The sequence below is a fragment of the Desmodus rotundus genome, chromosome X, assembly GCF_022682495.2.
Source record: "Desmodus rotundus isolate HL8 chromosome X, HLdesRot8A.1, whole genome shotgun sequence".
Taxonomy (NCBI): domain Eukaryota; kingdom Metazoa; phylum Chordata; class Mammalia; order Chiroptera; family Phyllostomidae; genus Desmodus; species Desmodus rotundus.
The window spans coordinates 81,759,662-81,785,706 of record NC_071400.1 but is presented as its reverse complement, the minus strand read 5'-3'; the positions used below and the strand labels follow the sequence as shown (position 1 = coordinate 81,785,706).

General features: G+C 41.9%; 1 protein-coding gene across 8 annotated transcripts in view; it reads right to left on the bottom strand.

Annotated features, from left to right (window-relative positions):
• Nucleotides 1–26,045, bottom strand: part of DMD (dystrophin) — a 1,965,474-nt gene that overhangs the window by 181,809 nt on the left and 1,757,620 nt on the right. For all 8 annotated transcript variants that reach the window (XM_053917632.1, XM_053917633.2, XM_053917631.1 and 5 more), the window contains one exon: nucleotides 12,170–12,230. In XM_053917632.1, coding sequence (XP_053773607.1) covers nucleotides 12,170–12,230 — 61 coding nt within the window. The remainder of the gene's footprint in view (nucleotides 1–12,169; nucleotides 12,231–26,045) is intronic.

The window sequence follows — 26,045 nt, the reverse complement described above, 5'->3', positions numbered from 1 at the left end:
CGTTGGCTGGGGGTGTGCGGGAGGCAGCCGATAGATGTTTTTCTCTTATATTGATGCTTTTCTCCTATTTCTCCCTCTCTTTCCCCCTCTCTAAAAGTAAACAAATAAAATCTTTAAAAATTTTTTTTCTATAAAACAGAAACTTTCAATATTTTCACTTTATAGGACAGTTCAACCAGGCAACCAACTCCATCAAGGAATTCTTCCTGCTCTCAGTCAATTGAAATATAGAAAAATGAATGAACTGGTGATTGAAATCGCTTCCAAGTATAATTTAATCAACAGTAATTCCAGTGGGATTACTTAGAATAAAAACATTATACGGAACGCCTTGAATCTACTATTTATTCCAAGAACACCTATTAGGATCATAGCTCCGTTCCCCAAAATGTGCTTAATCCTCAAATCAAAACACAATATCAAGCATCTATTCTCAATTTTGTATGTGCAAGATAATAAAGCACTCAGGAGGATGCAAAGATGCATAAGGAACAAATACTGAGAAGTTCACGGGGAGATAAGAGATGTGAAAATGAACAAAAACATTTTGAAAGTTAAATAGTAAAGATGACTTAGGACTTCAAGACAGTTACAAATTTCCTTGCTATCTCTTGGATAGAGTCCAAGGTAACTTTTTAAAAAATTAAATGTTATTTATATAATTTTCTTCCCCCCATTTACATAATTTTCAATGTAGAAATGTACAACTGTTTCAAAAGGTCACTAATCTTGACGGTGGCTTTTTCTTACACCTGTGATTTCCTAGAACGGGGGACAACATAGTAAGGGGAGATATATTGGCACATTCATCCTGCTTTTCTTCCCTTTCTATCATTGCAGAGGGACTTTTAAAATTAAAAGAGCCCTGGCTGATGTAGCTCTTGTAGCTGGTGTAGTGGATTGAGTGCAGGTCTGCGAACCAAAAGGTCACCAGTTCGATTCCGCATCAGGGCACATGCCTTGGTTGCAGGACAGATCCCCAGTAGGGGGCAGTCAAGAGGCAACCACTCATGGATGTTTCTCTCCCTCTCTTTCTCCCTCCCTTCCCTTCTCTCTAAAAATAAAGAAAATCTTTAAAAAATAAATTAAAAGAAATACATATTGTTTAAGTAGAAAGGGTTGAATTTGAAGCTGGACTCACATAAATTATAGACTCCTATGTAGTACCAATCTTTACTAGCCGCTCAAAGGGTCATAGGGAAACCCCAGGCACTCATCATTCTTTCCCTGGAGAATCCTCACATCAGCACACACGTGTCCCCAAAATATCCCTATATTTTTACATTATGATATGCTTGGGTTTCATATTAACTGAAATGTTTTTTTTTAAACAATTTATGCGGAAACACTGACATGGAAAGGAAGCCAGTTCATTTTTTCCAGAGGCTTCCAATTTATAATCCGTTAACGACAGAAATAGAAAAGTGCTCATGTGACCGTGCTCTGTTTTCCATGCAGTTATGACTCGTAAACCCACACATTCCAGGTTTATTTACAAGAAGTAAAGGAATCAGACCAAGTGTAGCCTGCTAAAAACTTTTTATAGATAGGGACTTTCAGGTATCTTTCTGTTCCTTAAATGCCATTAACGAGATTAACAAAAAGGTCTGGGAGGTCATTACCGTGTTTATAAGGTGGTCTGCTGAGCTGCGGGTTTACTACCCTCACATGCCCCAGGGGATAAGTCACTGGCCTGCTGTTCATATCCTTTCCTCCCCTCCTCCCTGTCCTCCATTTCCTCTCGCTCTTCCCCTCTCCCTCCTTCCCCTCTCTCTCTGTACATATATTTATATCTACCTACCTACCTACCTACTTATCCATCCATCCTATGCACATACCCATATACCTGTAATATATTCACAATGTTTCTTTTAATTTTAGCTGTAAAGATATGTATACCTTTGATTTCTGCCCTATGTATGCTCGGTCCCTCCTGCTTTATCTAGGATTCATTCTTTCCTATTATTTGATATTTTTGGGGGGTGGGGAAGAAAAGTACCTGTAGCACTGATATAAGGAAGAGTGAGGAAAAATAATTAATCTGGTTTCAAATTTGGTAAAACACTTATATTTATAGATTAATACAGGGTGACTGTATATTCAGATAGAGATTTTTCTCGATCTTCTGGAAATATGTTATTCTTTATCCTTGAAAACATATGAGTAGCCATGGGAATGTAAAGTGCAGTATAGGAAACGGAGCAGCCGAAGAAGAAGAACAACGTAGATACGCAAGACACATGGACAAGAACTAAGGCGGGGATTACCTGAGGGAGTGGTGTGTGCTGGGTGGAGCGGGGCAAAGGAGAAAAAGCAGGACAACTATAATAGCATCATCAACAAAAAACAATTTTAAATAAATTTTCAAAAAAAGAAAACATACGAATTGCCCAAATAGGTTTGGTGATTTTTAAGTCATTACAATAGAAAAAATACTTCTTTGCCACCATGTAGTTATAACAATGAAAAAAAGAGATATTCTGCACTCAGATAAGATTTTCTACTCATAATACACAACGCTCAATGCCTGGGGAAGTCAGGACTTGCTGCCACAGGCCATATGCATTTAAATGCCTTGCCAAGCTGCCACCATAGGTGTGGGACTTATGGGGGAGAAGAGACTGTATTGCTGGAAGGAGGGGACAGTGTCAAACTTAAGGACACACTCTAGTGACGAAGAGCTGTTTAGTCCACCTGAGTCGCTACGTCCTACCCTTCACAAAGCCTTAGAATTTGGAGTGCGAGGAGAAACACGTTCTGTGGCACCTAGTAGGGCGCTTGTAGCCACACTCTCCTCTTAGCCCCGATGACGGAGGTGGCAGGGAGTGAGTCAGAGATCCTGTGCTTTCTCCGCTTCTGCAGAAGACAGCTGACCAAGTTTACGCTTGTTTGTTTGTTTCTTTGTTTTGCCCTTTGTTGCCAAAAGCAGCAAAGAGAAACTTAGGTACCTGCAAGAGTGTAATGACAGTAGTCGACTGAGTCGGTAAGCCAAGGGGAAACACTTGCAGGGAAGGACTAACAGCGCAGTGTTGGCATCCTCCCGGTGCTGGCCTGGTCTCCCCTGGTTATACTAAGGGCAAGTTTTTCAACCAACAATACTATTAAGTTCAAACGGCTGCGAGCAGCAGGTGAGATCACATTAGTATTATTGGTATTTATTATTATTATTATTATTATTATTATTATTTTAAATCTCAATTCTCTACCCCTTTGTTAAATTTTTTCTCCCAAACCTCAACAGCCCTGCCTCTCCATGCATGCTTGCCCTCATCCTCCAGTCTCCTGGCTAAGCTGGCCTCTGCCCTCGACCAACTCCCACCCTGCTTTACCCCACGGCTGAGGGGGTGTACTCTAAGGAACTGTGACCCTGTGTCTGTGTGGGGGGGGTGAAGATTGGGGGTCCTAGTCTGGGGGTCCTGCTGGAAAACCAATGAAGGTCACAGGGTTGGGGAAAACGATGCACAGCTGGGTCATTATTCGCAGGACTTGAGTAAGTCAGCAGCCTCTGAGCCTCAGCTATTTCTTCTTTATTGGATAGCAACTGGTGGTATTATCCCCATAAAGGGAAAGATACAGCTAGTCTCTCACTTAGCACGTAGTAGGCACACATTCAACTCTACTTTTGTCCTGTTTAGGAGAGAATATGGACAATAACCATGAGATCCTCCTTTTATAGAAAGCTCAAGACCAAGAAAAAGTGATCACACCAAAAGGAAACAAAAGAAAATCCTTCTAAAGCAATGAAGAAGCTAGTTAAAAATTACTCTTTGTACTGACTCTCTGACATGCAGTGACTTTGGGGACCAAGATGGATGTTGATAAGCTGAGAGAAAGAAAAACCAGAAAAAGCAATTGAAAGCTTCAGGAGGAGTAGGGAAGCTGCTCCCATTCATCCACCCGGGAGTTAATGATGTCACAGAGGATTTGATCATTGGCTGAGCTAAACCCCATATAGGACTTGTTCTTAGGAGCTTTCCAGACTGCTGAAAGCAGAGGTTTTGGGTTTTTTTCTATCTTGTACCAAGGTTTAAACTTTTTCGCAATGTTACAGCACTGAGTTATACAAGGCACTCAGTTTATTTTTTTTTAAAGAACAAAATTACATGTGTATCTGCTAACATTCCTCCAGAAAAGCATTTAATCCCTTCCCTCGCCCCTCCCTGCCCCACGTTATCCCCTACAATGAGGCAGGGGGACACTGAATGGGATTTGGCCTTCTCCCGCTGTGAAAAGGACATTTTCTGCAGCTGGGCCAGTGTTCAAAGGACTAGGGCTCTAAGGAAATTATGCAAAGTGGGGAGGCAGTTCAGGGTTAGTAAGTTATTTTCCAATGTTGTTGGGACCGCTGCTGTGACCTCTGTGAAGACCATAGGACGCTGCTTCCCAGGGGGACAGGATAAGAAGCAATTAGAGAAGCCCAGGAGAGGCTCAGGAATGTTTGGGAATTCACACATACCCCAAAGGATGTGGGAACTCCAAGAATGAAAATAAACTAATTTGACCAAGGACCTATTTGTGTCCTAGGAAATATTCCAAACATGTAGCTAATAGTGGATATATCTGCATGAGTGTTTCCCTAAAAATCCCACTCCGTATCTAGTAAACGTCCATCACACTTCAATTTCAGACGAGGAAAGCTAATGAATAGCGCTCAAGTGCCAGAGAGGGGAAGGGGCGTGAGGTTAAGTAAATTTTTCAGATTACGGCGTCAGAATATGATAAAGCTGGGTTTCACATGCAGTTCTGCTGGCTGCCACAGCCCGTTCTCTTCTACCATGTGATTATGGAAGAAAGAGAGTGTTTAAGGCAGTTAGAAGAAAAGAAAAGAAGAGCTGAAATAATTGCCTCCACTTCTTTGGGGGGAAAAAGACCCCCAAACATTCTCTATATAGTTTCACATTCCCACGAGTGCCATGAACGAGGCAGGGGACACCTGGGCCACACACGTGTAATACTGATAGAACAGATTACGGGTCTGTACCCAACATTATATTTTAGCTGCACCATATATGTGTATATGTACATATGTCACCACTTTTAAGCATTACATATAACATACAGGATGTTACAAAAATTTTCTGTAAAATAAAGACTTAACAATGCCATTCTCTTAAGATTCATTGGCTGTTTTTAAAAAAATTTAAAAGGATTTTGTTTCTTTATTTTTTGAGAGGAGGGAAGGGAGAGAGAAAGAGAGGGAGAGAAACATCAATGGGTTGCCTCTCATGTGCCCCCTAATGGGGACCTGGCCTGCAACTCAGGCATGTGCCCTGACTGGGAATCGAACTGATGACCCTTTGGTTTGCAGGCCGGCACTCAATCCACTGAGCCACACCAGCCAGGGCAGATTCAATGGCTGTTAGATCCCAGGCCCCAAAGTAGATGCTGTGCACAAATGGTTAGTGAAACATGGTGCTTGATCAATTTAAAGCTCGCCCAACCACTGGAAAACCAAAAGCAGCATCATGGGCGCCATTTAGACAAAAGAAAAAGACTCCAGTTGTACTGAAACAAAGAAAGCCATAACTCAGAGTGACCTCAGGAATTAGGTAGTTCTATTTCCTTATCGTTGATGGGGAAACTCAGTCCCAGATTGGCTGACTTCTACCCCAAATCATATTGCTTAAAGACAGGAGAAATCTATACACCTCGGGACTTGGGATGTACTGTTCAGACACACATGCTAAAGATTGGCTCCTTCACACCAACTAATAAGAGACATGAGAAACTCTATAAAAGACTCAGCACATTTTCTAATATTAAAGTTGATGTCTAGAGGATAGACAGACACAGTTGGGCGGTAGATATACACTGACACACAGACACTAGAAGAATTTTGGAAGGAGTTAGAAAACTGCAAAGCATGTAGAGTTGCTGGTGTGCGTTCATTCATTCATTCAAATATGCACTGAGCACGTGCTATCTGTGAGGCACTATGCCAGAAAAAGAGATACAGCACTTATCCTTTTGGAGTCTGTTATTCAGTCAAAGTTACAGGTATTGCTTATAAAACTGTAAAGAAGGTTGTGAGAGTTTTGTTACGAACCTAGGAGACGCAGAAGACAGCAACATCTACATCTACCCCCAAGGCCTACACAACCAAAGGCCAGAATCAGGCTTCCGCATAACACTATGGCATCTCATTCACTCTCTTTCAGCTAATATCTTCACCTGAACTGTTTTCCTGATTCTGTCATCAAGTATGCATCACTGATGATTCCTTCCTCCTGGTTCCAGAGCTTAATGAGACTCAGCTAATGTGACCTTTGGAACCATCAAACTGTGGAGGAGAAAGCAGGGCGGTGAAGACTGACCTCTGGGTTATCTGTGTGTACTAAAGCCTTTTGAAAAGTCAGGGCACCGGGCTTTTGGCAGCAATTTCACAAATTCAATTACCCGGAGATATTCACCAGCATCCTCACAAGACTGACAGCTGAAATTAGACAGCCGATTCTCTGTTACAGCCACTTCCTGTTATCGGTGGTGCTAAAGAGTTAAGTAAAAGGTTTAATATTATTTGTCCGTTCTATCCCGATAAGATTGATGGTGCAATAAGAACCCTCAAGGGCAATATGAAGATTCATTTTCACTCCTCTGGAAAACTGCTAAAAAGGATTTCTATTTCAAAGTCAGTATTTATAAAGTAGGGGAATGTCAGGACTAGAAAAGACTTGTAGTTTCATGTGATGACAGATGGAGAAACTGAGGCCCAGAGAATACAAGTGACTCACCTTTGGTCAACTAGCTATTTAACAGCGAAGCTGGAAGTAGACTTCGATTCTTCTGATGTTTGATCTATTTGCTATTTCTGCCATTTTGTAATGTCTTGCCAGCTGCTAAAAGGTATATTTTGAAGACAAATATACGTGTGAAGGATCTCACCACAAACAGCACGAAAGTGTATACTACAGTAGTGAATGCTCCCCAAGATTCAGCAACCGCAGGGTCTATGAAGAAAAAAAAGGACTGGCTTCTCTAAAAATCAGACCCTTCCTAAGGGACAAATAACGGAAATAGAAGGTCAAACACTTCAGCTGGTATTACAGAAAAGTAGCAGCAAACCAACTTTCGGCTAGAACTAATATACAGGGGCGTCCGGCACAAATAACGCCCCTTTTTATTACAAAGTCTTGTATTACAAAATCATAAGCATGTCATTCTGTGACATAACAATGTCACACTCAAGCACACCATATACCATTTTAGGTGAAATGTTCAAATTAAAACTCTAAATTATTATACCCATATTATTACCCTACCAACCACTCTCAAGCAGGCCTTACTTCGGCCGGACCGTGTATGTAGAAGAGGTTATGATCTCAATGGGTTTCTCCATTCCTATACCAGTGGGAGACAGCGAATAGCATTTACTTTCTTCATGAATGAGTGGAGACTAGAGACGGTGCTAATGAATTTAATAACCAATACTTGGGCCATTCCAGTCACAACATCTAAGGAAGATCTAATAATTGGAAAAGATCCAGGAAAAGCAGCTAAGATGATCAAGGGGAATGCTCATCTGTCATTCAAGGACAGACTGAAAACCTAACAAGGCTTACAATTTCTCAGACTGGGAAGATGCAAAGAAAAAGGGGTTAGTGAGATTCAAGTGTACTCTGGGTAAATATAATTATATTCACTGAATGCCATAGCTTTGAATTGGGGCCATCCCTCGAGGTTCAAGGATGTAGATCGAAGAGAAACGGCAATACACCTCTACGGATTCACAGAGAAATCAGGACATTTATAAGACTTACATGCCTAAGACAAGGCTGAAGTGGAGAATGGGAAAAGTTAAAGAAACCATTGGATACGCTCCATGCCGACTGATTTACAATGCATCCTAATTGGTAAAAATGGACACTGCCAGGTTAACTGACAAACAGCCATTGGCCCTGTATCTGGGACAGAGGTCTGGGCTCGTTGCCCTGGTGCTCTGACCCAGGCTGCGACTTCCTGTGCTCTTATTATGGCATCTACACAGGAACACCCCGCGTGCTAGTTGGGCATTCCTAAATTCTTCTGACAGTCCAGAATACCGAAGAATAATTTTTCTCACTGATTAAGAAAGCGAGGGAGTCCTAGCTCTTGGCTCCATTTGGTTTACCCATATGGGAGTCTGCAACATAAAAAGGTGAAAGAAATCCTAACAGAATGCAGCAGCTGGTTAAAGGCTATTATATTGAAATTTTCATGAGCTTGACAGTAGGCCAAAAAAACTACAAAATGGCAGAGTGTGGAAAAGGCAGTTGTAACAGGTTGAACATTGCTGGTGATTATTTCTTCAGTGGCAATGAAAACTGTAATCAAATAACCTGAAAGAGATGCTGGCAGAAAGAAGAGAGCCCCAAGGGAGAGGGAATATGAAAACTGTAACGATGATGTATGCTATGGCCTAATAAACTAGACAAACATGTAGTCTGAAGTCTCAAAATCAAGGTTCTTAGCATCATATGAAAAGCTGGTGTCAGGATGCGAACACAAACACTGTCTGATTTGCCATCTAGAGCAGAAGATGTTGTTAATGACTTACAACCTCAAGGATGAGAGCACAACTCAGCAGCTAACGGGAACTGTGCTGCTGGTGTAGAAACCTCTTGTTATTTAGATGATCAGTTTCTCCCAGCGCTGCAAAGGCAAAATCTATAAAGCATTAAAAAAATATCCAGAGAAGACACCCGGCTTTGCAGCTGGAACGGCGTGCTAAAAACTCTTGAGTATAAGGCAAGATAGACAAGATAAGAAAGACGAAAAATCGGGACTGGCTGAAATAATGCCATTACATGTATACTCATCGTTATTGTTATTTGCGGACCAACAAGGAATCTCAAATTGTGAATGGCACTTGTCAGGGCATGAAAGCCACTGGTGCTCATATATCCAAGGAATCTACTTTAAATAGAACACCTCAGACAATAGTACTGTGGAATAATAAATCACAAATGCCATTAATAATCTAGTCAATGTACATTTTCTGAACATGCGGTCTCTCTCTATTATAGCATAATGTTTTAGAGGTAAATTTGAGAAATTATTTAATGCCTACTTTCAAATGGATTATAATTGTAGAAAGACTTGGTCTTCATAAAGTTTCAGAGGTATCTCTGAAAAATTATATCATTCCTTATTTCAAGGAACTGATTAGCTCAGGGGCCTTTAAGGTCTCCATACTCACCTTTGTACTGATTTTTTCTGTCTATTGTTTTATGTCTCTCACCATTATACTGGGGAGCATAATAGTCCTTAATTATACACCAGGATTTGAGTTCTTTAAATAGGTACCCGGAGAAATTAGAGTTGAGAGGGCATCATATTTGATCCTAATTAAACCGTGGAAAAATAGAATTCCTGCAGTTCTTTAAACTAAGTATTTATACTATGTTAATAATTAAAATAAAACAATTTGAAAAATAAAGATAATCTAGAGAAAAAGCTGAGATCTTGGGTTTTTGAATTTCAACAAGACCATGAAATGCGTCACATTCATTGATTCTCTGAGCTAAAAAGGACCTTAGATACCATCAAGTCAAACTCTTTTATTTTACATACATTTTTTTTCTGGAAATACTGAGTTTCTTTTCTTTTTTTAAAAAAAAGATTTTATTTATTTATTTTTAGAAAGAGGGGAAGGGAGAGAGAAAGAGAGGGTGAGACACAGCAATGTGTGGTTGCTTCTTGCGCACCCCCATCAGAGGCCTAAACCGTAACCCAGGCAGGTGCCCTGACTAGGGATCGAACTGGCGACCCTTTGGTTTTCAGGCCAGCACTCAATCCACTGAGCCACAGCAGCCAGGGCTATATACATATTTTTAAAGATTTTATTTATTTATTTTTAGAGAGGGGATGGGAGGGAGAAAGAGAGGGAGAGAAAAATCAATGTGTGGTTGCCTTTCACACGCCCCCTACCGGGGACCTGGCCCACAACCCAGGCATGTGCCATGACTGGGAATCCAACCAGCAACCCTTTGGTTTGCAGGCTGGCGGCACTCAATCCACTGAGCCACACCAGCTAGGGCAAACTCCTTTATTTTATAAATGAGGAGCCAAGATTTGTATAGATTAAGTGACTTGCTCAAGGCCACACAATCAACTAATATCAGAGCCAGGACTAGAAATCAAGTTTTCTTTCTCCTGGGTCTGTGCCCTTACCGGTACCGCTATCATGGTCTTCGGGTTGGCGGGGAGCACTGGGCCAGTGGCAGGCAGACGGAGAGTAGCTGGTCTCTCATTCCACCGAAGAATAGCCAGAGATGGATTTATAGGGGGGGTGACAGCTTTTCTGGAATTGCTCTCCTTTTTATTTTTTGGTTTGAATTCATGTTTACTTCCCCAATGCAAGGTGCTGGGATCTTCTGTAGTAAGTATAACATCAGGGAGAAGATAAATATTTAAGGATTTAAGGAAAGGACAGTGGGACTTGGTGGGGGGTGGGGGAGGGACAAGTGTAGGAATCTCCAGGAGACCTTTAATGAGCCCCAAACAAGTAATGATTTGGAGAATAATGGCTTAAAGATATCTTCCACCCTCAGTCAGGCTTTATTTCAGCTCATAAAGATTGGATAAAGTGAGAGCTTTATAAATGGGTTGAAGAAGTAGCAGTTTTCAAAATCTGAATTAGAAATAAGTTTGTCATGACAAAGACATTGATGTAGATGATCACTGGAAAGAGTCTGAATAAAATGCTTTGAATAAAATACAGGGTCCCGCACAAGCAAGACCTGCTTGAGTGTGGTTGGTAGGGTAATAATATGGGTGCAATAATTTATAGTTTTAATTTGAACATTCCCCCTAAAATGTCACATGCTGTGCTTGAGTGTGATACTGTTATGTTACAGAATTACATGCTTATGATTTTGTAATAAAGGTTTTGTAATATAAAGGGGTGTGATTTGTGCTACCCCTATATATAGCGGATGTAAAGCCATATAGTGCGTATCTGAATCAATACATTGTTTAATAAAAGAGGTGATTGAAAACAGGTATTTAAAATACACAGAGCAACTAAGTCAATAATTCTATGTAAAACAAAATAAAATTTTAAAATAAGAAGATTAAAGAGCAGAATCAAAGCATATTAAAGGAGAATGTTAAATATAAGAGGTATGTTGTCTGGAAACATTACATAAGACAAACCCTTCCTAAGGGGTGCGTCTTTTCTTGAAGAGCCAGGAGTCCCCTCACCCCCATTCTTCTGAGTTAACAAAATTAAGGCATAAAATCAAATTTCTTGCGAAGTGTAATAAATGAAGATCTAGGAGTGCTGTTATTGCTTTAGAACTGAACTACGAAGGATTCAGTGGATGAGTAAAAACAGACTTGATGAAAGATGGCAGGCCAACCACATGGAAAAGCATTTAGTATTTGTAGTTAGACGCACTGCAGAGGGACGCTCAAAGACCGTAGTAGCTATAGAAGTCTACTTCATGAATGGGACTAATTTTAATTGTTGTTGAGGTGGCTGATTCCAAGTTAAATTTAAGTTGGACTCACGCAATTGATGAGATCCTGTTAAGGTATCATGAAAACACGACCCTCTTCCCTCCCTCTTCCACGTGGCCCCAGCGTACCCTAATGTATTTCATGCAGCATCCTGCAGAAGGTGCTTCTAAGCACCTGTATCCCTTTGGCGGACAGTAATGGCCCCAGAAAACGGTATCATTCTGTTGTTATGTGAAAAATGCTGAGCGCTAAATTCTGAGAACGAACACTTCAGCTCCACAAATCCAGGACTGCTGCTGACTGCCTTTTGGGTTCATAAAGTATTTATTCACCTAAAACAGTTTGCGTACATATAGTGGCAGAAATCTTCCATCTTTGTCTGAAGAAGAAATGCGGGAAAACCCCTCAATCTATTCAGTTGTTCTTGTAGGTATTCACTTCCACTGTCAGCGATACTCTCAGCCGCTTTTTGTCCCATTGTGAAAAGCCCACACCGCCTCCGATCACAAAACAACACGCAGGCTGCATGAAATGGATTTTTTCCTAAAGGCAGCTCCTTATTGCATCAGCGAATTTTCAGTGGTAATTTAAGCATGAGTTGATGACCCAAGCTTCCTTGGGGAAGAAAGAACTAGGTATTATAGGCCAGGTGAATGTCATGTTTTAAAAATAAATTCATTTGTGAACACACAGATTAGCCACAATAAAAGCTATGATGCTTCCAACTTACTTGATATAGTAGGGCACTTTGTTTGGTGAGATGGCTCTCTCCCAGGGACCCTGGACAGAAGCTGAAAAAGGAAATAAAGAAAAGGCAAGGAGGTCAAGTTCACTGCAAACAGGAAAGACAACATTAATCTCCAGAATTACAATTTTACTCTGATATTGGTCTGTTTGCTCAGTTGCCCGTGAAGACAGGATGGATTAACTGGCTGTTCCGTCCTAATCTAAGTGAAATTGAAGTCATTCAGGCAAAAGATAAATGCAAAGAGGAAAAAAAAAAAAAAAAGCGTTCCACGGCCATGCAGATAAGGAAGTGAATGAATAAACTGACGGGTTTTCTCTTATGCGTCTCCATTGGGTGCTTGTCTTATAATACTTCCTGTTGCTGCTTCTGGGTATCTTTTACTATTTGATTGACTGGGTTTTATTAGTTTAGCAGCTGAAACATCCCTCTGTGATATATTTACATTCCAACTTATTGACACTAAAGTGCTATACTTATCACTCTGATGTGTTTGTTTTTCTCTTTATTTGGCTTTTACCGATTTCATTTACTTGTTATCAGTTTAATTGGAGCCTCAAAATGTCAGCTGACCAGCGTGATCTTATCAGAGAAGATAACAAAAAGTGAGAGAATGGCATGTGGTACCAGAATGTAATAAAACTTCTGTGATGAGTGATGAATCCTATAGGTCAAATTAAATTTCACGTATGGGGAATTCACTTTATAATGACTTTATTGTGTATTAGTCCAATCAATCATCTTTCCACTGTGTTTTAAATGTTTAACTTAAAGCTTTTTTTCTTTCTCAAAGCTGAGCTCTAAAAATACCTTTTCTACACTGTTTAATCTGTGGCTTTTTCGTTCTTTTAGACAAAATAATCACGTTAGGAGGTACTATAACATTTCCTCAACAATAAAACCTTCCTCCTGAATAGACTTTTAAGAAACTGGAGTTTGAAGAGACATAGAATGTCATCAGGAATATAAATATAAGAAGCATTCTTCTTAACATCTAGCAATTTCATGTGTATGTCCATTTCTCCCTGAATTTTCATCCTGCTTATAATTTGAAGCAAAGCTGATGCCGACCATTATTTCCTGCTATGAAAAGCTCCCTTCTAAATTAGTTTCATAGTAAATCCATTCCATAGTGTATTGAGATGTAAGAAAACGTCAAAGTGAATATATCCTCGACTATACTGCATAATATGAAAGAACAGCTTCTGAAAAAAGTTAACTTTGCCTACTGCCAGACAAATTTAAGGGTAATGAAAGTACAGATTCTCTATTTTATATTGAGTAATAGAAGGCTCGACTCATCCAATATTCAACCAGACATGCTGCTTTGTACCTTGGCGAAATGTCATTAAAAAGATACAGAACATGGATTTGAATTTAGCCCCTAATTATTCCTTTTCATTTTGCCAGCTAGATTTTTTTAATATGGGGACAAAGACATTTGTCTGCTGATATGAAGTAGTCCCTTGCCTTCAATCTCTGTCCTCCTTTTTCTATTCCTCTCCCCTCTGTCTTTCTCATTCTCTGGCCTACTCTGTCCTCGTCTGTTTTTCCTCTCTAGGTCTCAGCTCTCTTGCCTGGATTAGTTGACAAAGTAAATAAGACCAGATTTGAGATTTTTAGGCCGAACTCCTTAATGTACCTGGGCAGAGTCTGACGTTGGGGAAACCTGAGGACCCAAGCCCTTTCTCGCAGGAAATATGGTGCGGAGGCAGAATCATAGCCCCAGGCAGCTCAGCACACTCCCTTCTTAAAACCACAGCATCATAACGGTGATGGATGTTAACTGGACTTATTGTGGTCATTTTGCAATATTTACAAATATCGAATCGTTATAGTGGTCTCCTGAAACTAATATAACGCTGTATGTCAGTTATACCTCAATTTAAAGAAGCTCCCAAAACCACAGCATCATAAAAAGAAGAAGAGAACTCCAGAGAGCCTTTAGGCCAGCCCTCACTGGCGCTATTATTGCCAAGCCTAAGAATGCCTAATCTGGGAAAAGAACGGCTAGTTTTTTCTTACAGGGCTCTATAGGCTGGCCCCCACAATTTCTTACGTTATCCCTTTCCAGCTCTTTATTATTCTAATGGTCCAGAAAGCCTTTCTGACTCAGAGGATGCTGGGTATGTTGTCTGGCACTGGAAGAGTCGGTTTGGAGTTTCGACATTCTTCCTAGGCTTCCCACAGAGGGAAGTGTGCTGGAGACGTCTACTGGCCAGGGGTTCTCTGCCTGAAAGAAGCAACCTTCGAGCAGAGACTCTAGGAAGAGACCAAGGACAAGCAGTGGTGCCCAGCTGAGCAAGTGGCTAGACCTGCATGGAGTCTTTATAGCTGACTTGGCATTATTAAACAGTAAAAGCAAAAAAAACCCCCAAAACCAAACAACCCCCCCCAAAACCCATGCCAGAACAGTAATCAGAATACGCTTGAACAAAACAGTTGAAAAGATTTTAAAACATATTCTAAAAAATTGTAAGTTCCACATCAATATGAAAGTTCAAGCTTTTATAAATGGAGTTCTTAATTGTTAAATTTTTACAGCATATATAAATTATACCTAAAAATTGTTATGTTTTTAAAAAGCCTTTTGTCTTTATGTATAGCTATTGAATAGATCCAATGGGAAGATTCACTGAATTTTCTTTTGTGCTGAAAGATGTTTTTTGCCATTTGACTCACAGCTTATAAATGTACCTCAGTAACTGCTCCGCAGTCACCATTTGAAAGCCTAAAATTTTCTACTAATACAAGCCCTCGGTGCAAAAAATAAGAAGAAGACCAGCCTGCCCCAATCCCTCCCCAGCCCCATCCCCTCCACAGACACACACACTGGAACTACTTGCTTCAGAAATAACACACTATCAGACAATGGTTCTATGCGGTTGCATTCAGCTCTCCTTCGCAAGAGACGGTTAAAGAGTTGGGCAATTTCGCTTGGGGCTGCCACATCATTCTGGTCTTGCATATATTCAGAGTTGATCAAATATATGGTGACTGCCATCGGCGTGTCCCAGAATTACCATTTCATTTCTTGCAGGAGTGCTGACGCCAACAACAGCTGTTTCTTATCTCAGTCTACCAGTGGAAGTTTGTCATCCTTCACAAAGCTGGCCTACGTAGCAGACGCACACGTCATTTGTGCCTGATGTGTCCATTTTTAGTAGCCCATCAAAAGCAGATTTATTGGCAAATCGTTTTATATGAGACTGTGCTGTACTTCCGTATTTTCTTATGGACACGTTTCTATAAGCACTCCGTGCGATTCCAATGCAGCGTTGTGATTCAGATTCTTAAGTGTAAAAACCATTCACTACCATACGGCACCAGCATCATGGGGGTATTGTCTGCAGAATTTTTTTTTAAGATTTTATTTACTTATTTTTAGAGAGAGGGAAAGGGAGGGAGAAAGAGAGGGAGAGAAACATCAATGTGCGAGAGATACTTGCCCCCCACTGGGGATGTGGCCTGCAACCCAGGCATGTGCCCTGACTGGGAATTGAACCAGTGACCTTTCGGTTTGTAGGCCAGTACTCAATCCACTGAGCCACACCAGCCAGGGATGTCTGCTGAATTTAAATAGCAAATCACACATGTGTTTATTTATTCCAAAACCAACTTCTGAATTTCCCCCATGCAGTTAGTCATTAAGAGCAAGAAAGGGTAGCAATTCTACCTTCAAACGCTTTTCATCCCTGGAGGTGACAGGATCCAATATTGTGCCCAAGGTAGTTTTGAAAATCACAAACACAGGCCCGTTTGTTTAGTTCTTATTTCAACCATTTTTTAGCGCATGATGAACAGAATGTGCCCAGCGATGCACCCTGGTGTTAAGCCATATTTTAATCGACACAGGGGCCTAACCAGAAAATTAAAAAGAACGCTAATGTTATTCAAACTGTGCCAAAAGAGCACTCTCTGGAATTCAGACCCACATAGAGGCATTAATCTTTCACTTTTGTTATATTTTGTGGATTTACAGTTTGATAACAGTTGGGTCAAAAAAAGTGGAGGCAGATTATGAAAATAAATAATATAGCATTCACTGGAGACAAAATAAAAACTTCATTTATAGGGTTAAGAAAGGTGTTAGCAGAAATGGAGATCACATGGAGGATTATCAGTGGGGCGGAGGAGGGGGGGGAGAATGGGGGGAAAATGTACAGGGAATAAGAAGCATAAATGGTAGGTACAAAATAGACAGGGGGAGGTTAAGAATAGTACAGCAAATGGAGAAGCCAAAGAACTTATATGTACGACCCATGGACGTGAACTAAGTAGGGGGGGATGTTGGAGGGTGGGGGGTGCAGGACAGAGGGGGATAAAGGGGAGAAAAAATGGGACAACTGTAATAGCATCATCAATGAAATATCCTTTAAAAAAAGGTGTTAGGAAGGAGTGACTAGGCGCTATCACCTGGCTCCTGAGAAGTATGCAAATTCCACTAAGGGTTTTTATAGATGCATTCTTTTTTAAAAAATTTCCCTTCCTTTTAATTTTTAAAAATTTTTGCACTTTTTATTGTTATTGATATGGACACATTCTAGCAAGGAGATGGACTCCCGAGCAATGACCTGTTTTCCACTGTGTCCTCCACTCCCCTCCACACCTAGGTATCTTTTTAGGCCTTTTTTCCCCATTTCCCTACCCCACCCCAGGAACTTTAAATACCGCAGATAATTATATATATACTTGTTTATATATTTTCTGTATCTCTGCTTTACCTAAAAGAGAGTAAGATTGTTTTTTTGTTCCCCAATTGCCACCCCCTTGGGGACAATATCACTGCCATTGAGGAAGCTGGATCTAGGAGAGGGGTTGGAAGAGGAGACCGGAAACCCTCTTATGTGCTTGAAACCGGATCTCAAGCAGCTCATCTGATACTCCTCATGAGCTGTGAGGTAGGTATTACTATTATTTTCATTTTGCAGATGATGAGACCATTAAGATCACATGGACTGCAGAGTGAAGGTCCTGAGTCAGGAAGTATGAGGCCCTAATTTTTGTTTATTACTCACGCTGAAGTCAGGGCATTTGGGAAATGGAGAAAACACACATGCTGAGTGCCTACTAGGTGCCCTGCACTGCATGCTCCCTAATGCAATCCCCAAGCGCCCTGTGAGGTCATGTGATCCCATTATCCCGCAGGAAGCCAGTGAGGCTCCATAATGGTTAGTAAACTCGCCCACATCACGTGCAGCTGGCACAGACGGCATTCAGGATGGCAACGAGGTCTGTCTAGTCTTTCTTTGTACTTTGTGTTATCACATGTGGTACATAACAGGCAATCTGTAAATATCTGCCCAGCAACTGAGTAAATAAATACATCTTCAAAGGGATTAATTGTGATGTCATCTAGTCCAAGCTCTCTATACTACATGTGATACCTAAATTGATCCTTTACACCATTTCCACTAGATCCACCAAATTACTGCCCCTGGGGCTGTTTGAACAACTTCATTGTCACCAGATCTTGGGACAGATAAGGGTTGTTTTGAATTTCCTAGGGCTTTAGTGATGGTGAGGCTCAACTTTCTTTTATTCTGGTAAAAATCTGCCTCCCCATGCTCTGTAATCTCCATCGTTGTGGGTCCTGTTCTAGATGTCAAAATTCAATCATCTGGTCAGTTCAGAGAAGCTATTTCGAAAGAACTAAGATGACGCCTATTTTCATCTGAAAGACAAAAACATAGCCTCAGTTCCTAAAGAAACAAAACAATACCTGACGTCACTCATCAGGCATCACGTTGGTCTGGAACACCTACTACACCAGAGGCTGTGCAACGTGCTGCACTAATGCAGCAAACGAGAGTAGGTGGGGTATGGTAGACAAAGGGGTTCTATGCCTGCAAGGACATTAGTGTTTAAGGAGGGCAAGTTTTAGATGAACACATATTTATAAGGGAGTGTACCTGTCGGAGTCCTGGCAGGAACCTGATGTCACATTCACACTGGCTAGGGGGAACAGAGTTTAGTGAAAGGGCTGGTCATATAGGTCTGCACAGGGTGTGGGCAATCCCAAAGGATAATATTAATAATAACAGGGAGTCATCACCACTCTTAAGTCTGAGGGGCAGGGAGGGAGAATCACAGCCAGAAGGGGGGGGGACAGGGAGGGAGGGGGAGGAGGGAGAAAGAGGAGAGAGCAGGTGAGCCTCCGCTATGCCCCAAATGAACAAATATGCACGCGCTTTGGTGAAGAGGGCCATGGGACAAGATCTTTGGTCAAGGGAAGCAGGCCAAGAGGGAGTCGAGGGAATAAGCCCTCCAACCTATTTTCCCTCTCCCCACCCATCTCCTGCTATGGCTCTCCATTGGCTGAGCCCAACCTGAAGCTAGAGGGCTGGGGATCCCATTCAAGAAGCCCACACAAGTCAACCTTTCAAGGCCCAGAGCAACGCAGGGAAGTGTGGAGCGTGTATATGGAGGGGCAAAGTGCATCAACAGTGGCTGACTCCATGGAGAGGCAGCTTTTGCCCTTTTCCCATCCATCTTCCTGCCGGGAACATGGATGGGATGATGGCCGGAGCTGTAGAAACCAGGAGAATGGAAGCCATCTTGCAATCCCTCAGAAGCAGATATGGAGACACGGAAGTGAGTACAAGTAGTCTGAGCAGTTATTCAAGGAAGCACTGGTACAGGAACTGGAAGTAAGACAGCGAAGGGACAACAACATGACAAAGGATGAATGACTGCTTTGGGTACCTGGGGTGCAGTGCGGCTGAAGGCTTCAGTGTAGAATACACTTCTGAGTTATCCGCCCCCCTTCCCAGGGGCGAGGGAACTGGACTATTTGTTTACTATTGCTTGAGGGATACTCCTGGAGTATGGAGGGGGGGTCTTAACCCTCTGGCCCTTCTGGCCTGCCCCTTGGCTGGTGAGCCAGCTCCAGTGGCCGGAGAAGGCCTTGAAGGCAGAGTTGCAGGTGTGTGTAGTAGGAAGCCTGCGTTTGGCGTGCCTGGGCGTGGTGCATTTGGGCAGGGCCTTGACAACCTATGTTACAGAAGGCACACCCTGAGAATGAGGAAAAAATGGGACGATGTGAGAAATCTGTGTTCCCAATGAATACGTGCTTACCATTCCAGCTTCTTTCTGGATTCCTATGCGAGAAACTTATAAACATCTATTCTGTGTAAGCCTGTGCTGAGTTTTCTGTTACATGCAGCCAAATCTGCTTCTTATTGAACTACTTCCACTCACGCAAACCATCTAAGGCTGCTCACATCATTCCGGGCTCACATTTAAAATGGCTCAACAGTATTCCACCCTTGGGTGCACTGTGATTTATTGAGGAAATCGGTTGTTTCCAGTTTTTTCACTGTTATAGGTGAGGCTGCAATGAAAATCTGTAGATAAATCTGTGCATGTATTTTTGTTAATTTTCTTCAGCACAATTCCTAGAAGTATCATTATTTGATGGAAGCCTATGAACATTTTAAAGGCATTTTATACAATTACGCTGCTGTCAGCAGGAGTCTTTCTCTATTGATATAGGTGGAAAGAGAAAAATTCCTTTTCTGCAGGTCCATGGCATTCAGTTGGTATAATTCTCAAGGCGCACTAGATACACCGCTTGATACAGGGGATTATTCGAGAATATGCCTCTCATACCCCCACATTCCATGATAGACTGTAAACATTTTGAGTTCAGAAAGGCACTCAGTACCTTGGCTTTCTATCTCAAAGGCCAACCCGTGCCTTGGAGGTATCTGCCGCAAGTGCCCAATGTCCGCAACGCAGATTCCGAAGAACAGGATTTGCGTCCTGACTCCGCTGTTACTGCGTGAACTTAAGCAAGTCTTGCCTTCTCCGTGAGCCTTATTTTTCTTATATGCAAAATGGGAATAATGATATCTCCCTTCCCCAACTCTTGTCAGGATAAAAATGAGAAAGTAGATAATGAAACTGCTTTGCAATATGTTAATTAGCATGCAAATAACGTCTATAATCACATACCTGTGGGATGCTGTGTGAATGATGGTAATCCTAGACTCAGCCTCTCTGCTTCACACAGGCAGCACTTGTCTTCAACCCTTGCACCCACTCCCAGCTACTATTAGCATGCCACGTATAGTCTAAAGTGTGGCCGAGAGAAATGCCTTTGAACATGATCTAACTGCCTGGGCTTATGGCACTTCTTTATACGTTTCTGTCTGCCTAGATCCAGGGGATCTGTGGGAGAGATCCTTCATCCTTAGGTAGAGCAGCTGAACGGTATTCATCAGCGTGAATGAGGAACAGATTAGTTCATATTTGATACAATGGGAAATAGAGGGCCACAGACTGTTTTATCCTCTGATTAAGAGGATTATGATGATGGAAAGATAAAAAGAATGTTCCTGTGGTACTATATCCAATGGATTAGAGGTAGGAGAATGGAGTTCGAGAGTTAATTCATAAGTGAATTTGGTATCCAGTGAAAGTGAGAAATCACGGACCACTCTAAACTTCTAAGGCTTAGTTACTAAGCAGTTAGAAATTTCACTGGCAGAAAAAAAAGTAGCTGGGAGGTAAATTTCAGGTAAATTATATATTTAGGTTAAAATATTTGGAAGGTGGGTCTCTTCATTGAAACTCAAGTGAAAGAACGAGACCTTAAGTACTAGATGATAGCTGAAACAATGAAAATGGATGGACTCTTGCTTTTTCTGCCATCTTGTAGCATGGGGGTCCTGCTGGGAACAGGACCCTATAATGACAAATTCATCTGGAAGGCTGTGGTCCGAGGCCATTTTTGCCGGTATAAGCGGCGTCTCCAGAACCAGAGGGAGCACGCGGCACTTCTTAAAATTGAACTGAGCCCCATCTGGGCAAGAGGTGCTTCCGTGCACAAAGCAAAGAACAACACTGAGTCCCGGTGGCAGCGTGAACCAAACCAGCTTCATCTGGGGAAGGGAAGTCACGCTCATGGAAGCTGGAAACCATGGCTGCTTCGGGCTAAATTCCCAAGCAACCTTCCTGCCAAGGCCCCTGCACGCAGAATCCGTGTCATGCTGTATCCCTCAAGGATCGAAACTTACTCAAGAGTAAATAAATAAAATGGATTTGTTCTCTGGTTAAAAAAAAAAAGAAAGAAAGAAAAAAGAAATAAAGAAAATGGATGGACTCTTTAAGGAAAGAAGGCCGTTAAAAGAGAACTGTACCCTGGGGAATGCCCTAAAAAAGGTGGTAGTGATAGAAAAGCCATCAAATAAAAACAGTACATAAACCAGAGTAAAGTAGGGTGAAACACAAGGACAGCCAGACGGTGAGGTGTGAGCGCCAATGGGTTCCAAAGGACTGAGGCTGTAGAAAAGGAAGATGTATTTGGCCACAAGATCCCTGGTGATCTCCACAGGGCAATTTTACGAGAGTGGTCAAGGTTGAACCAGATCACAGAAGTTGAAGGAGGGGGTAGACAGAGGGAAAGTCGTAAGATTAGGTCCTAACCAAGCATTTGAGAAGTTGTGCATGACGGGAGAAGAAGGTAAATGGTGAGGGAGAATATCTGAGGGTTGGCCATCCCTCTTTCCTGTTCTGTAAATGAGCCCATTCAGCTCGTTTATTATGGAATTTGCTTATGGTCTTCTTTATAATGTTAAATTACACAAAAAACTTACTTCTCCTGCTTCTTTTACTTCCGAAGGTCATAATTAAGATAATAATACGGTGTTTAAATTTTCATGCCATTATTCAGGCTGCATATAGACATATGTGTATGTATCTCATATTTCCCCATTGCAATTGCTTTCTGTACGATTTCTATTTCCTTTCCATGTGATGCCTATAGTTTCTGTAGCAAGATCACACTTGCTGTCGTTTAACTGAAAGGCCAAGTTAAACTGAACACTTTTCAAAACATGCAATTAAAACAAGAATAGTGCTTTATATGTCCATATCATATATCAAAAGTAAAGACCCAATGAGAACTCTCAGATCAGTTACTAAACTTGCAAAGATGGGAAGCCTTTTCCATAAAGATTTCAACAGCAGAGACAGATGGGCTACATTCCAGAGGGGAAGGTCACCGGCGTGATGAATGGGGCCTCCAGTGTCTGCCATAGCTGTGGAAATCGTTATGGCTAACTAAAATTCCTCACGAATAACAACCTGTAAATATTATTCGAGCTGCCAGACAGATAACACTAAGCTCTGAGACCATCACACAGGGCGAACAGAATACAGATGCTCCTCTACTTGCGAGGGGGTTACATTCTGATAAACCCATTGTCAGCCTAAAATATCGAAAGTCAAAAATGCATTTAATATGCCAATCCTACCTAAGCTTAGCCTGGCCGACCTTAAACATGCTCAGAACAACCTACGTTAGCCTACAGTTGGGCAATGATGCCACAGTTGCATCTCTGCAGTCACTGTTTTCTTTTTCTTCTCCCCAGAAGCAGGAGACACAGGTAGGCGTTTTGGAGGCATAATGGGATGCAAAGACACACAAAAAACACAAGATCCAAAGAGTTCTGGCCACACAGTACGCTGTGGAGTACTGGTTGTTTACCCTTGCAATCACGTGGCTGACTGAGAGCTCGGGCTCCCTGCCACTGCCCAGCACCGCCAGAGAGTATTATGCCGCATACCACCCCCCAGGAAAAGGTCATAACTCAAAATTCAAACTATGGTTTCCACCGAATCTGTGTTACTTTTGCACCATTGTAAAGTAGAAAACACACAAGTCGATCCATTGTAAATCAGGGACCGTCTGTACCACGCCACTGGCCTTGTCAGTGCATCCATCGTCAAGCCATTTAGAAAATCAGGTTTACATTTGATCTGGGAAGTCAAGAATTCATACTAAACCACCCGGCAAGCTGCCTGAGTCGCAGAGATAAACGCAGTATCTAATACCCAGTGCTGCTGGCCGTACACAACATTCGGTGGAATTAACCATGAAAGAAATGGTGCTTCCACCGGACTTCCACGAAATTCCAAAGACCATACTGTAATTATTAGGACATTAGGGAAGTGATCAAGCCTCATAAGGACAGACGCAGGGCAGGTGTCCATATAAACAGAGCTGTGACTGAATTATGCTCGTGGAATTTCCGACGAACTTCGAACAGAACTGGCTGACTCTGTTACCACTGAACTTCCCTCCAGGTGAAAGCGGCTACAGTCTGTAGTCCATGTGGGTTAAGTCAGGTTACTAACAAGTCAGAGCAATATTGCCAGGTGCCTTCAGTGTCTCTCCGGATGCGCTTTTAAAAGACGGCAGGTAGTCAACACCATTTGCCGAATGCTCTCTGTGTGAATGGTATTGTATTAGGCACCAGGGAAATTTCAAGGAAAGTAAAATTTGAAATCTGAGACAGTAGGGAGCAACTCAGATATTAAAAACCAAATGACTATAGATGGGATGTACATCCATTTAGAAAGCAAGAGCCAGGGAGAGCTAAGGATATGACAACAATGAGAGGAATAAGAGGAGGGGAGAGATGAAATTTTGGTACCAATTCTTTACACCCTTGTAGAAGAATTACACATCCACAGTTGACCTGTAGACCCATCAGCATGAGAATGGATGCTTTTTATTCTCATATAGGACAGAGGGAGGGAGGGAGGGAGGGGAAGATAAACATCCGTGGAAAACCTGAAGTTATTAAACTTCTCCAGTCTCAGTTTTCTCTTCTGCGAAATGGAGGCAATAGTAATCCTTATTGCAAATCCACAGGGTTGTGGTGAGGATGAAGCTTGTAAAATGCTTCCTCAGTATTAAGAGCAAAAAGTGCTCAGTAATCTGGGTATTCCTATGCCTAGCCCTACTATCACCGCAAAAATGTAGTGTGTTATCAGGATCCTTATCCCATTAACTGACTTACTGCCTGCGTGAGGAGACCCAGGTCAGCCAGGCAAAGGAGAGAGACTCCAGAGTTCCGCTATGAAAAGCTACTACCCAAAGCGATTAAAACTGCCATCAAAACAGAAGCCCAGAAAACGACGCTAGTGAATCATCCCTCTTCCCTCTCTTCCAGCCATTTTCTGATCCTTAAAAAATATTACGCAGTTCTCAGAGTGGTGAAAGGAGACAGACCTTCCTTGGGCGTTCTGAACGCTGCTGTCAAGTGCGAGTCGGCTGTGTTTTATCATTTTATGTTAATGTTGTTTAGGAACCCAGAATAAACAGCTAAGAGTTTTTAGAAGGAAATAACATAAGACATTTTCATTTTAACTTATGTATTTAGTTCTGATTTTTAAATTAAATCTCACCTTACCAAATGTACTATCTTTTTTTTTTTTTTGTACTTAAAATTAGTATGGTTGGCTCGTGTTAGAGGAATTATCTAATCTGTCCTGCTTGAGACACGAGCTTCGCTGTCCTTTATTTTGCCCTAAAATAGCAAGGTTTCTAGTGAGCTTTTGTATCGGGCTCCGGGAATAACTGTAGATTTGGTTCAATACTTTCCCTCTTTCCCTGACACCGCTAATAGATGTACCTGCTCCAGGCCCCCTGGGCCAAGTCTCCTTCCCTTGATAGCTGGCCTAGGTCAAGTTCCACAGCGTGAACTCTCACTGTTTTACCTTTTGAGAACAAATCCCTTCTGTCCTTAACTCACACCATAAGTGAGCTCATTCCACCCCAATCTTCTAATTTTTTTCTCCAACATTTCTTGCTCAGATTTTCTCTTTCCAAGTCAAATTGCCCCCATGTTGACTAATCCTTCAATTATTCTCTCTCTTGTCTGCCTATTTCTAGCTCATTAAAACATTAGCACTCTGTAAAACCTATATTTATATTCATTATACATACATAAAAAAATCCCTTTTCTGGACAAAAGGGCTATAAGGAGGTGACACGTAAAATCGGAAAGGGAGACATTCATCATTTCAAGAATGACTAAGGAGAAGGGAGAACCTGACTCTCATTACCAGATACATCTCGTAACACCTGCTGAGTGAAATCAAGGGCCAGGGCCTCAGAAGCACCCTTTGCTAGGTTTCAATTACATGAAATACCTTCTACCTCTGATTTGCATATAGCCTCAGGGACCATGTGCATTAATACTCATCTGTATACACCTTGTCGTGTATTTTGCTGTAGAATTAATTCCTCCTTCCACTCTTCTCCCACAACAGCCACTATTCACCACAACTATAGAAGGTCATGAGTATTTTGTTATCTGTCTGTTTCTTTTGGTTTGAATCTGAGTATCCCAAGGCCAGGATTTTGTCTTTCTCATCTTCTTATTCCAGGGGCCTAGCGTTGGGTAACAAACACACGAATGAATACATGCTAATAGGCACAGTACATCACATGTCACATCTTAGCTCAGAATCCTTCTGTCTTCCCTTTTCTTTCTTTTTTTAATCCTCATCCGAGGTCACGCTTATTGACTTTTAGAGAAAGGGGAAGGGATGGCGAGAGAGAGGGAGAGAAACATCAATGTACAGGAGAAACATTGATTGGCTGCCTCCTGTACGAGCTCCGACTGGGACCCAACTCGCAACCCAGGAATGTGCCCTGATAGGGAATTGAACCCTCAACCTTTCAGTTTACAGGACGATGCTCCAACCGAGTCACACCAGCCAGGGCCGTCTTCCCTTCTTAATGAGAACAAATTTCAAAGGTTTTAAAACCACAGTCAGTGAGCCCGTACCTGGCCTGGCTCTTGGTTGCTCACTGATCTACCATTCACCATCTTGCCACCTCGGCTTCAGTCACACTAGCCTCCTCGTTGTTCCTCAAACCCTCCAGGGGTGTCCAACCTGTGGCCGGCATGTGGCCCAAAATGGCTATGAATGCAGCCCAACACAAAATCGTAAATTTACTTAAAACCTTCTTATTGGTCATCAGTTTTCGTTAGCGTTTGTGTATTGAATGTGTGGCCCCAAGATAACTCCTCCTCCAGTGTGGCCCAGAGATACCAAAAGG